Source organism: Antechinus flavipes, chromosome 4, assembly GCF_016432865.1.
Source record: "Antechinus flavipes isolate AdamAnt ecotype Samford, QLD, Australia chromosome 4, AdamAnt_v2, whole genome shotgun sequence".
Classification (NCBI taxonomy): Eukaryota; Metazoa; Chordata; class Mammalia; order Dasyuromorphia; family Dasyuridae; genus Antechinus; species Antechinus flavipes.
In genome coordinates this window covers 474,668,370-474,681,628 of record NC_067401.1, presented here as the reverse complement: position 1 = coordinate 474,681,628, position 13,259 = coordinate 474,668,370, and the positions used below count along the sequence as shown (strand labels likewise).

At 46.7% G+C, this 13,259-nt stretch overlaps 1 protein-coding gene across 2 annotated transcripts in view; it reads right to left on the bottom strand.

The window, feature by feature from the left end:
- Positions 1-13,259, bottom strand: part of NRDC (nardilysin convertase) — a 63,437-nt gene that overhangs the window by 6,499 nt on the left and 43,679 nt on the right. For both annotated transcript variants that reach the window (XM_051999704.1, XM_051999703.1), the window contains 6 exons: positions 10,796-10,900; positions 9,497-9,620; positions 8,917-9,003; positions 8,246-8,365; positions 1,376-1,427; positions 281-431 (listed from right to left, as the gene is read on the bottom strand). In XM_051999704.1, coding sequence (XP_051855664.1) covers positions 281-431; positions 1,376-1,427; positions 8,246-8,365; positions 8,917-9,003; positions 9,497-9,620; positions 10,796-10,900 — 639 coding nt within the window. The remainder of the gene's footprint in view (positions 1-280; positions 432-1,375; positions 1,428-8,245; positions 8,366-8,916; positions 9,004-9,496; positions 9,621-10,795; positions 10,901-13,259) is intronic.

The window sequence follows — 13,259 nt, the reverse complement described above, 5'->3', positions numbered from 1 at the left end:
GGTCTCCGTCTCTGAGGACAAAGCAGTCTCAGGACTCCAGAGCTTCCTCCTTGACTTGTTCCTCTTCCTCATCCTCCCCTCCCCCTGTTCAAATCCCCTTCCTCCCCCCAGAGCATGGACCAGGCCCCCTCAGCTGCCAAAAGCACAGGTCTAACCTTGCCGCCTCCTCACTGAAAGTAGCTCCCACTGCCACGGGACTGAATCCCAACTCCTCGGCCCGGCCTCCAAGCCCTTCCCAATGCCCCTGTTGGCGCTGGCGCCAGGCGAGCCGGGTACTCACAGGTAGCTTGTGGTTGAACCCTTTTACTCTCACAATCAGGCCGTGCTCTCCGGCCACCAGCTTGTACTCCAGCTGGGCCACGTCTGCCTCGTAGGCGGGCTCGGCCAGGTTGTGGGTGAGGATGTTCACGAAGATGTCAAAGAGCACCACGCTGAAGGGGAACAAAAAGGGAGACGCAGGAAACGCGTCAGCCTCCGGTGCCATCAAAGGGAAAGCCGCCAGGAGCCCGGCCAGGAGCACCAGGAGCTGCCTTCCACAAGTTATTTGATCACCGAGTTTCCAGCAGTTCACGCATTTCCCAAGTCAGGTCCTGTACCCTAAGCTAAGACTTTGAAGCCAAGGCTTTGGACTCCAAGGCTGGAAGCTCCTGCACTGCACGGCCCCAGCTACCTGGCCTATGGGGCGGCCTCCTTTGTCCGTGGCTCCGGCCCAGTCACGGAGGTCCAAGGTGGGGCCCTGGTCGTGCGTGAAATCCACAAAAGTGAAAAGGGTCTCGGTCACCTCTGCACCAACAACCAGCCAGTCCTTTACTGGCCTTTATGTGTCCTCCTCGGGTCTTTATTATAATCTCATTGACTGAGCTTTTAGTAAAATATCTATTTTTTTTAAAAGAGCAATTAACCGTTCTGGCTCAGAATGTTCGGCCTTCTGCAGGCTGCGTGCCCCCGACAGTTTTTTCTTTAATTCTCCCTGGACCGTCCAACCTGCTGCAGTCGCTCCGAGTTCACTGTGATCAGTCAGAGCCCAGGAAGAGGCCCCTGGGAGCAGTAGCCATCACTGAGAATCCCAACAGCACCTGTCAGCAAACCACTTCCTCCTTTTCACAGTGTCTGTTATTACTCTCATGATTTAGATAAAACAAGGCCCACGGTGATAGGGGATCACTCCAAGATTACAGATTAAAGTGAGACAGGGGCAGGGGCAGGAGGTGTCTCACTGACCAAAGCAAGTTATTGTAAAGGGGAACCCCCGTCCCTGCCATTAGAACCTTCTCTTCTCCATAACCAGAGTAGCCATGATCATATTCTATTATTAATTAAGTGAAACAAAACCATGCCCTCCCCCCACCCCCCAGGAAAAGAGAAGCGGGCTTACTTGGAAGCAGACTTCTGGATCAAGGGTGAGATGAGGTGAAAGCGGATATAGGCTGGAAGGAAAGACGGAGATCAGATCAGTTGAGGAGAACCGCTCGGAGCCTCAGACATGATTTTCATCAAGCATCTACTTAATTCCAAATGGGCCGTGCTTCCTCTGACTAACCCTTCAGGCCTCAGAGGGGACCCAAGACCCTCCAACATTCGGGCCAACTTAGAGTGAACATATCTTTGGCAGTGGCGGCAGCAGCGCCAATGGAGGAAGAGGAGGAGGGAGCAGATGCTGACACCTCTAGGCACTTTAAGGCTTGCCAAGCACTGTGCAGGCCCATCTATGTGACCCTGCACAGCATATGGGGCTACAAACATTATAAAAACCCGAGGCTGAAAAAGGGTCACCAGGGATATGCATCCAGGTCATCTGGACAGTCCTTCCAGCACGTGACCAAGCGCACTGAGCTTCAGCACAAACAGCTCATTCCCCGAGTGGCAGCCGGGAGCTGACAGATTCTTTGGCCAATACGGGCAGCGGCCTTCGGCTTCCGCGAGGCCAGCACAGAATCACGCGGTCCTTGGACTGCCCAGTAACAGTAACGGAAGCACTGGTAGCCTAAGTGAGATACCCTTGTCTCCTGACCAGACTCAGAACAAGAAGGGTTCATGAACTAACACACAAATACTGACATTCTCAACAGAAATGAAACCACAAGATGGAAGGTAAACGTGGCTGAATGGAAAAATGGCTCTTCCCTGGAGCTCAAGAGGACACCCTTAGAGTCAAAGAGACAAAAGCATGGAGCGGTAGCTTCACTGTACAACCCGGCATTCCGTGCTCTCAATGGGCACAAATAATCTGGCTTCTACCCTTATTATCCTTTAAGTAATTCCCACTCCGCCCTCCCACCCAACAAACTAATAGTTCTCTATGCTCAAATCTAAACTAGGCTACTTGGCATTTCAAGCCTGGCTCCAGTCTACCTTTCCTGCTGATTATACATTTCAGATTTAAGAACACATTTTCAATCCAGAAAGTGAAAAAAGTTCAAGAGGCCCAGTATTAACAGTCCAAGCTTAAAAATTAATTCAGCTCTAATGAAATATGCCCCTCTTCAAGTTGTTTAATAATAATAATTATTTGTCATATAACTTAATGACAATAATAATGCTGTTCCTTTAATCTAACCAAAAATAGGGAACAAGGAATCAATATGGATCAGAAGTCCTTAAGATGACATCTTAAGTGAACTTGCTTTGTAAAAAATATTCCGATCACTGGGGAGCTCAGGAGTACTAGTTCCCTTCCTGTGTAATAGAGAGCTCGGGAGCACTGGTTCCCCTCCTGTGTAATCCTATAGGTTTACTCTATTTGAAGCACTTAAAGATCAGATTCAAGAAGGGATCCACTCCTAGCTCTTGCTAGACTGCTCATCTACCAGAGGGGCTCCGGACATGAGACACACAAACTTGGAAATGGTCAATGGTGATGGTCAACTGTAAAGATTTCTCTTTTTAAACTAAGGCGTCCCAATCATAGATACAAAGGGAATGTGCTGTTCTTCAACTTTAAGATGACTTAAGGCTTCCACAAATGCAAACAATAACCTCGGTAACCACAACCCTCGGGATTTTTTGTGCTGTTTTTTTTTTTAAAAGAAGACACTTGAATAACAGGCTTAATTCTCTCAGGAGCAGCAAATCCTGGACTGAATTCCACCCAACTGAAAGGAAAACATTTGAAAACAATTTGCTTCCATAGCAGCAGCCTTTGTTTACTTCCTGGAATCTGTTTTCCCCAGTAACTAAGAAAGAACACTGCCCCCAAACCACAGGTCCCTGCCCACGTCACCCTCTCTGGGGCCCCCGACTCTATTTAGTTCCACGACTGGCACGTAGGCAGAGAAAAACATCCACGCAAGGCACCTAGATGAGAAGCTCTCTAAAGTTTCTGGACTGGCTAGGAAAAGGGTCAGGCAACCTGAATGCATTTCAAATGGAAATTTTCCTTCCCCTTGCCCCCTAAACCCTGAATGGATGAACATGGTGTCCTGTGGACTTTTTAAATGCCTCCTTGCCCGGTCTGTCTTCCTCCTGCTCTCCCACTTTTTCAATCCGTGCCCCGCCCAGCCACCAAAGTGACCTTTCCAAGGCCCAGATACCCAAGCCCCGTGAGCTTTGGAAGCCCTTGCTGCCTGGAAGGAAACAACACACACCCTGTTGGGTACTTAAGATTCCAACTAAACTTCCCAGATCTATTATATATAACTTTTCCTCATATAGTTTGCTGACCGTTCCCAGGATACAGTGACAAGGCATTCAAAATATCCCCCTCCCCTGAATAAGGGAGAGGCTCCAGAGGCTGAACAAATGGGCCAGAGTTCTGCTCCTCCTGGTCTGAGCAAGAAGATGGCTGCTCCTTATGGAGGCTGACCCTTGGGTGGCTCGGCTAGGAGCTCTAAGGAGGAGCCGACAGAGAGACCCCTCAACCCTCATTTCCAGTAACCAATTGATAAAAACATATTTAGGCTAATGAAGTGCTGAACAAGAACGTTAATTTGCTATTTCCAATGACAACACAGTACTTGGCACATAGTGGGTGCGTAATACTTGCTAACTATTTCAGAATTGGCCCTTCTAAGCAGAATGACAGGTATAGGAAATTAATAAAGGGTTAAGAATACTGTGTCAGTGCAAGATTTGAATTACTGAGGCAAGATAGAAGGAATAGAAACAACAGGTGAGCACTGAGCAAGGAACTAGAGGCTGGCGACACAATCCAGATGGCTTCAAAACGAAAACAGAAAAGGATGCGGGAACGAGGACAAGGAGGGCAAAGCGGCGCCCACAGAGATCACTGGCCAGATCAGGAGAAAGGACAAAAGAGATTCCCCCAAGGGTAAGAAGGTCCATAGTCCCCAGGTGCACACGGTGTAGAGGCTGAAACTATTGAGTCCATGCACTGAGGTTAGGACTGCCAAGCACTTGAGGTTAACTACTGATTGGACAATACTCTATAAGCATATGCTTGGAAAATGGCCCTTCCCACTATCCTGTGCAGGCTCGATGATTGGCGTATACAAAGAATTGTAGGAGGGACTAGGGGTGGAGTAAGATTAGCCAGAGGCACACTTTAGCGGTGGACAAGGAAGGAGGTTGCAGAGATTCTCTTCCATCCCCTTCATTTCTATCCCTAAAGACCAAGAATAAAGACTAAGGATTTTTGCTTATTCTGACTGGCTGATTCTAAGGTATCCTAGGTGCTAGCACAGTTGTCACACATGGAACCTTTGCGGTGTCCCTGAAACCCACGAGCTGTGATGGACGACTGAAATGTAACAGTGGCAGAGTACCCATTACTCAGAAGGAACAGATTAGTTCAAAGGCAGTGGAATACAACAGTACCTAAGAGAAACACAACTCTGGGGACTTCCCTGACTCAACACACTGGCAAAGATGCCAAAAGATCAGAACAAGCAACCTGGGAGAGGTTGCGCAAAGACAGGCCCCTTAACGAGTTGTTGGTGGAACTGGGAGTTAATATAATCATCCTGGAGAACAATTCAGAATTATTCTAATACAACATCCACCTCTTGGCCCGGAGAGCCGGCCTGTGTGTATGTCGCTGACACATACACCAATGTTGTGGGGGAGGCCCTTTCTGCAGTAGGAAGGACCAGAAACAAAGCGTTCCTTGGGAAATGACTAAACAAGTGGTGAGCCGTGAACAGACTGCTGCCCCATAAAAAATAACTAGGAAAAATACAGAAGCACAGGAAAGCAACAAGAACATGCTGACTACAGCAAAAGTAAATGGAAAGGATGACCAAAAAAAGAGAAATCAAATCTTAATTATACTGACAGAGAGGAAAATGTGCCTTCTTCTTTCCTTCTTTGCAGAGGTGGTGGGCCATGAATGTGTTGTTGCATATTCTGTCAGTTGATGTGATTAGTTTTGATAAATTGCTTTTTTTCTCTCCTTTCTTACTTTTTAATTCTTTGTTTCAATGAGTGGATTTCTTGAGATAATGTTGTTTTTCAGTAATGTCCACCCACTTCCCCATGATCCCATTTGAGATTTTCTTGGCAGAGATACTAGGGTAGTTTGCCATTTGCTTGTCCAGCCCATTTGACATTTGAGAAGAAACAAAGACAAACAGTGAAGTGACTTGGCTAGGGTCACCCAGGCAGTAAGTGCCTAAGGCCAGATATGAACTCAATTCTGATCTGTCTCCAGGCCTGGCACTCTAGGAACTCTACCCACTATGCCACCCGGTTGCCCTTCTTGAGAAGACAGAAGGATATAGCTGGAAATGCAGGTAGTGGCTGGAAGCAAGTGATGAAGTTAATATCAACCTTGAAAGACTTAAGAATTCTAATGCAACTGCGCTGATGAATGAAGTAATCAACCAATAAACATTTATTAAGCATCTCCTAGGTGCCAGGCACTATGTTAAGTGCCAGGGATACAAAAAGGCAAAAAACACGGCCTACTCACAAGGAGCTTATAATCTATTTCACGAGGAGACCACCTGCAAATAAATAGAGAGAGCAAGCTATATGCAGGATGAAAAGGAATCAATAGGGAGATATGGAGAAGGCTTCCTGAGATTTTACTTGGGACTTAAAGGAAGCCAAAGAAGGCAGTCCACAGAAAGGAGAAGGCCTCATGTTTTCAGACATGGGAGGGTACAGAGAGAGACAGCACCACATTGCCTGAGAGACGGAAGGTCTTTTTCATGGGACAGTCAGGAGCCTAGTATCACTGGGTCACAGAAGACATACTGGTGAATAGGGTGTAGGAAGCCTGGGGAAGGACTCAGGACAACCACTGGGTTGTGAGCCTAAGGGACTGTGGGGATGTTGGTGCCCTGTCCATCAAAACGGAAGATTAAATGGGAAAGATAAAGGCACACTGCATTTAAGCTGTTTCTGGACATCCATTCTGAGAAATTTGAAAGGCAGATAAAGATAAGAAGATGAGAAGTCAACAGGGAGACTGGGAAAGGAAAAGTAGATTTGAGAATCACCTACAAAGAGATGGTAATTCAATCTTTGGGTGCTGATGAGGGCACCGAGCGAAGTAAGACAGAGAGAGAAGACAAGAGGGCCCTGAGAGACATCCACAAGGACAAGGATTAAGAAAAGGCCATAGGATTGGGCAGCTGGGAGATCATGAGTAACTTTGGAGAGAGCAGTTTTGACAGAATAAAGTCAGAAGCCAGGGTCGGAAGGAGTCAAGAAGAGACGGAGGTACTGGCTGTAGACGCCTTTTCCAGGAGTTCCGACTACAAAGAGCAGAGGAGACACAAAGAGCAGAGGAGACACAGGACCAGAGCAGGCTGGTAGCATGAGGGGAGGGTCTGATCAGCACAGAGGAGGCAGGCCGGAGAGAGGAGGTAGGATGGCATGGGTTCCCTTGTACAAGCAGAGGTTTTGGCTTTGATGGGTTAGGCCGCCTCTTTGTGTGAGTCAGGAGAGAACAAGGAGAAAGAAGCAGAAAGCATCTGAGTAATGTAAGAGAAGGAAGAGAGAGAAGGGGCTCACAGCAAATCCCTCCGTTTTTTTCTATAAAATGTAAGGTGAAGCTCTCTGAGAGAGGGGAGGGAAGGAGACCAAAGGAGGTTTGAAGAAAGCTGCCAAGGTTTGGAAGGGCCACTAAGGAGAGGGAGAGAGTAATTAAGGGAGGCAGAACAGGACATCTGAGCAGCAGGGAGGGCCCTACTTCCTGACAAACAAACGATAGATTGACTCATAATGAAGAATGACATCCATTTTTAGACATGGCCAAAGGAGGGATTTATTTTGCTTAGTTAAGTTTATGCATATTTGGTCTAAGACCTCTGGTTCGTTTTGTTTTAATTGGGAGAAAACTATAGAATGGAGAGGGAGGTCAGAGATATGGCTGGAGAGAAGAGGATCACTGATCATTTTTTAAGGATTTTAAGAGGATCATTTTTTAAAATGCACAGAACGGGAGAATGACAGATGACATCTTTGAAAGTTACATGTGGAAGTTATTACATGTACCTAAGGGATACCTGCAAGCAATGACCACTGTGTGCTATTGACTCTATTCTTGGAACCCAGTGTAGAAGGAGTGATGATAACTTGACTGATTGACTTGACTTTAGAGTCTCCTGTTTCCTTCCAGCTTCAGGCTCAGCTCCAGAGTCACCTTCTGTTCAAGGCCTGTATGGGTCCAGCCCAGTGCACATTGTATACAGTAATACCTAATACTTGCTGACCGACAGATTAAAAGGAAGGCCCAGCTGTACTGTTTCCATATATAATTCTCTTTCATTTCTACTTTGCTTTTAGAGATAATTTTTTAATTTAGTGCCAAATATTCATTTTATTTGGTAATTAAATTCAGAATGATTATTTGCTTTTAATAATTTTTAAAGGGGGAAATGATGAAAGTGGTGAAATTTTCAAGCACCTCAGTTTTAATTTTTTTTTTATTCTGAACTTTAAAACTCAAATAAAAAGAATATTTCCATAAATGCTGCAGAGCAAGAGAGGGTCGTGCATACAACAGCAAATGCCTATATGTAGAGCAGCAGAGCAGCCGAGTGTCAGACATTGGGCTAGGTGCCGAGGACACAAAAAACTAAAGGGTTTTGACCTGGTACTTGTGCAAAGACTGGATACTATTTAATCAACAGTAATAATAGTAAAAGACCCCAATTTCTCATTGGAACTCAAATCCTGGGGAAAGCATGGGGGTGGCTGGTGTGTTTGCCTGTTTGTGGGATGGAATGGAGGGAAAGAAGTGAGGGGGAGATGAACAAATTCAAGTAGAGAAGGGAGGGCTGGTGAGAGTCTATCAGAACCCAATGCCTGGCTTTCCCACATGCTAAGTAGAACACATTACCTTTGGGGATTTTGAATTTGTTGTCTTTCTTGTACCACAGGCAGCCTTGGGTAGTGTCCACAATTTTAACAGGATACTCCGTCTCAGGGCAATCAAAAGGCTTCAGCGCAAAGTCCGTGGCTAACAGAAAAAAACAAAAGAGGGGGCAAACATCCATCATTCTTTTCAGTGGAATCCACCTGGAATGGACAGAAACACCTTTACAGCACAAAGCCGGGCCTGGTCCAGAGCCACAGCTGGGTGCAGGACGGTGGGAGGCGTGAGCTGGCGTCCAGACCTGTTCTTTAGGTGACATGGAGACTTAATGGAGCCTGGAACCCGTGGCTCCTAAATCCTGGCCTGTAAAACCCAGCTCACGATCCTCACACTCCTGACTTCATTAAGATGGTCATGAAGGACACTGGTCTAATACTTACAAGTCCTAGAAGAGGGCCTTCCTCCATGACTGAAATACAATTATTGGGCCAAAGGGACCCGGGCCTCTGGTGCACAACACACAATGCTTGTTCCTGAGCACTGGACGTCCCACAATGGGACACGAGTAGGAGCTAAAGAAATGGGGATTTGGGCATGGCTGGAAGCTCACAGTCTTTGCTGCCCCAAAAGGCAGATTTCTCAGGTGACTGCTCTAAACTTTCAAATGCACAGTGCACGAGTCCCATCTCACTCACCGATATATTTGTTTTCAGCAGGAAGATGCAAATCGGGATTTAATTCAAAGTCACTGTTCCACAGGTCGGCCCACGTTTTTTCTATATCTGTATAGGAAAATGTGAGATGAAGGAACAGTGGAACTTCCTCACCCCCTCCCTGAGGCCTCCTTTCTCTTCACCCCAAAGCCATTCAGAAGTAAACTGCCTGGCCAGAAGCCGACAAGTGCAGAACACTCCACACCGATGCCCAAAGGATCTTCCTCCTGCCTATGGGTGCTGGGAGATCCAGGAGCACAACTATGGACACCCCATCGCTCAGTTATCTCCCTTCTTCCCCCTCTGACTGGAAAGGCACAGCACAGTGGCATCTTCCTGGGAGTAGGGGGAGGTAATATGGCCAAGGCTTACAGCTGTGGGTGAAAGTCTGGGGTCAGAGAAGGGAAGGGGAAAAACCCAGAGGGTGAAAAGTCTTCCAGAATGCCATATATACCCCGCCTCCCAGGGCTAATGCTCCAGACTAAAATCAGGATGACTTTCTATGAGAAAGGGGAAAGGAAGAGGACTGTTGGGCTCCATCTCAAGCAGCGGGCCCCCTTACCTTCTATGCTGTAGTGAGTCCCAAACCATTTCTCCCTGAGGTCACACTTCCCCTCGTTAGCAGCAGATAGGAGGACAAGATTGGCTTTTTGTGGGATTAGCTGATTAAGGGCATCAGTAATAATCTACAGCCACAAAACAAATAAATCTTTATTTTAATACAGAATACTCCTACTGAAACTGGAGGCAAGTTCCCAAAGACTCATCAGCCCAAGTAACCTTCACAAACCTGGCTTTCCTCACTGGCATCAATAATTAACATAATAAATGCTTGTTGACTAATGATGCTGTAGGTGAGGCAGTGTGGCCTAATGGACAGTGGCACTGTGGGCATAGCCCACAGTATCCTTAGTATCCCAGGCATCCCTCTGAGCAGGGATAGATCGGGTGGGACAGGGAGGCCCTAGAGGCATGTTGCCTAAACTGATGAAGTCAGCGCTTTTTGCAAATGATGGTGTAATCAATCTGGACCAAATGCACAGGGCCCAATTTACCAAAAGCTCATTTATAAGCTGGTAATGAGAACTAGGAATTTTAATGATATCAGCAGTCATTACGGTTCCCCAGCTAGCCCACAAAGACTGACACCCAAAAGGCAGCAGAAATTAAGTGAAGAATTTCCATTCTGGGAGGACCTACTGGAATACTCACTACCCAAAAGGATCTTGTTCTAGAATTCTGAATATTTTAAGGTTTCAGTAGATGAGCTTAGGGAATAAAACATCGCTGGCAACATTACAATTTCCAAACAAAAATGAAGCAGCACCAAGATGTGACTCAGGAGATTTTCACTTTGTGCCCTCCGCCACGTTGGGGACAGAACGTGACACCCAAGTGCAGGCCGGTCACTGATCCCCTCTGCAAGCAGGGCTCTGGGCTATGGGACCTACCCCATTATGGGTAGGGCCTCTCCCATGCGCTAGTAGCTACTCTCTAGAACTCAGAATTCAGGGACTTGCTGCACTTGTGCCCGACCATTTTTATTGTTAAACTTCAGGTTTTCCCCAAGCCCAATTTCATTCAATTTCAACTGTACAAGATCATGAAAGTTTTGAAAGATGGAACACACTGGAAAAGAACTCAATTGAGGGGAGATAGCAGTGCAAACTTCTTATTCAAAAAAACAAAACAACACAACTGTTGATCGATAACCTGTTTCAAGTCTTTATCAACAAGAAGAATAACAAAACCCCTTCTGACAATTCTGATGTTTCCTCATTTCTTGGGGAATTAGTGTTTCCGGTCACTTCCTCCCTTGTCCTTCCCAACCCCCTCTCACCCCACCAAGTAGAAAACATACCTCTGGCTTATATTCAAATAGAAGCTGGTCCCCGGTGAGGAAGTCCGGCAAGGGGTACAGCTGCATGTTCTCACACATGTTTTCCACATACTCAACCGGATCTGTCTGTGGACAAGCATTACTTTTACTGCCAGGACATCCCATCAGCAGCTCTGGACAACTGCCCACAAAGTCTCCCCAGTATAGGAAGGAGAACTCACTGTGCTATGGATATAACCAATAATCTGATCCCCAACCCTTCCAAGCCAACCTCTGCCCATCCCTTGATGGTAAAGGAGTTGCCACACTGGTGCCGGATTTTTTTCTGAAGTCTCTTAGGGCACTTGGGCTTCCATGCAGAAATGTCCTGCTCTTTGGGTCCAAGTTCTAATGGGATCTCAGACCCTAACTATGCTGTGACACACTGGACAAGTCACTTGGCTGCTGTCAGCTTCAGTTTCCATATCTATTAAAATGGAGAGAACACCCACCCTCCCAGGGCTGGTGTGAGGATCAAATGAGAAGTACCTCTACAAACCTCAGCGTGTCCCATAACTGCCAGCCAGAATTAGGAAGTCCTTCTGACTGGTACTCATGGGCCCTACCTTTTTGCGTGATAGCGCTACACAAAAGAAATTGGTCTGCTCTTCCATGTGATATGTCTGTCCACTCTCTAAAAATGACAACGGACCCTCTGAGACCTCTCTTCCCAAAGGAAAATAACTGGAATTCCCCTCACTGTTCAATGAAGTTAGGATTTTCAGACTCCTTTATTCTACTTTGGACCCAATACTTGAGCTATTATTAGTTTCTACCTTGAAATAATACCCTGCCCTCCTTAGCAGCCCAAGTGCAGCCTCTGGGCGGCCTCTCTGGCCATTCCCAGGCCTGGAGGTTCTCCCTCCTCATCTCTGTCCTCCTCAGCCCCCTTTATGTCTCAGCTGAAATCCCACCTTCTGCAGGAATCCTTTCCCAATCTCTCTTGGTGTGAATGCCTTCTCACTGTTAATTCTAATTTAATCTGTCTATATTATTTGTCTGTGGTTATTTGTACACTTGCATGGACTATCTATCCTGTGGTCAATATATGATTTTGTCTGGCACATAATAAAATGTTTATTGATTGATTATAGTATCAAGTATTCTGCTGGTTCTAATTGCTTCATTCTGCATCAGTTCATCTGAGACTTTCCATGTCTTTCTGACATCATTTATTTCCTCATTTCTTCCAAAACATTCATTTAACACAAGTTATTCAGCCTTTCATGCTCTTTCCTCCCATCCCCCACCAGCTATCACCCTCCTCGCCACTTCTCCTTTTCTCCAAGAGGCCGAGTCTGCCCCTCTTGGGGCCCTGGACCCCTTCAGTCACCTCCCCCCTCTCTACTTCACTTCCATCTAGATCTAGCCCTATTTTCTCTCCCAAGCCCTTGCTCCATATCACCCAGCTGCCTACTAAACAATTAAAGGGCGTGTTCAAAATCTAAATTATTCCCCACAAACCATCCCTTCTTTTCCACTATTTCCCACTCACCTAAGTTCATCAGAACCTGCTCTTGATGCTTCACTATCACTCACCCCTCAGAAACCAAATCAAGTCCTCTCACCTCTACCTTTGCCAGTATCCCTCCCAGCTGTCCCCCAGCCCCTTCCCCTCACTTTCGTGAGCACAGCCCAGGTCAAGGCTCTCAGCTAAAGCATTACACCTGCTTCCACCCTGGGCAGTCTCAGATCTCTCCGCTCTACCTTCCACAAAGCTGACAAATAGATATTCCTAAAGAATGGGTTTATCATAGTGTTCCCCCTGGCTCAAGAAGCTGTCTTCCCTATTTTCTCCAGACTAAAATAAAAAGAGCCCTTCAGAACACAGCTCCAGCCAATCTTTACAGGACTCAATGCACAGGGTTCTCCTTTGTACGTACTCAATTCTAGCCAAACTGGTTTCTTCACAGTTAAGGCCCTCTTCTTGTCTACCCCTTAGGATCCTTCACATCCTTCCCACCTTGGCTTCAGTGTCCCCTGCCATGGGAAACCTATCTATGAACCCCCGGCTGCTAGGCTAGGGCTTCCCTTTCATGGGACTTTGTACCTACTTACTCTTCTAGAATGGAAACTGCTTGAGGGCAAGGGTTGTTTCATCTTTATGCCCCCCCACTCCCCAACATCAAGGCTAGGAGGGAGAGGGGGGATCAGACAGAGTACACACTGAATCAGTTAACAACAATTTATTAAGTGCCTCCTAAGTGCCAGAAAATTTGCTAAGGCCCTGCTCTCAAGGAGCTCACAATCTAAGGACAATGTGCACATAAGACATGGCCAGAGTAAACTAGGGATGAGGAGCAGAAGGAAGGCACTGTAGCAAACAGATTAGGGCAGGCTGCCTATAGAAAAGGGGATTTTAGATGAAGGAAGTCAGGGAAGCCTGGAGGCAGGAAGGAGGGAGAACCTGGAAGGTGGGGGCTGGTCAGAGAAAAGGGGGGAGTGT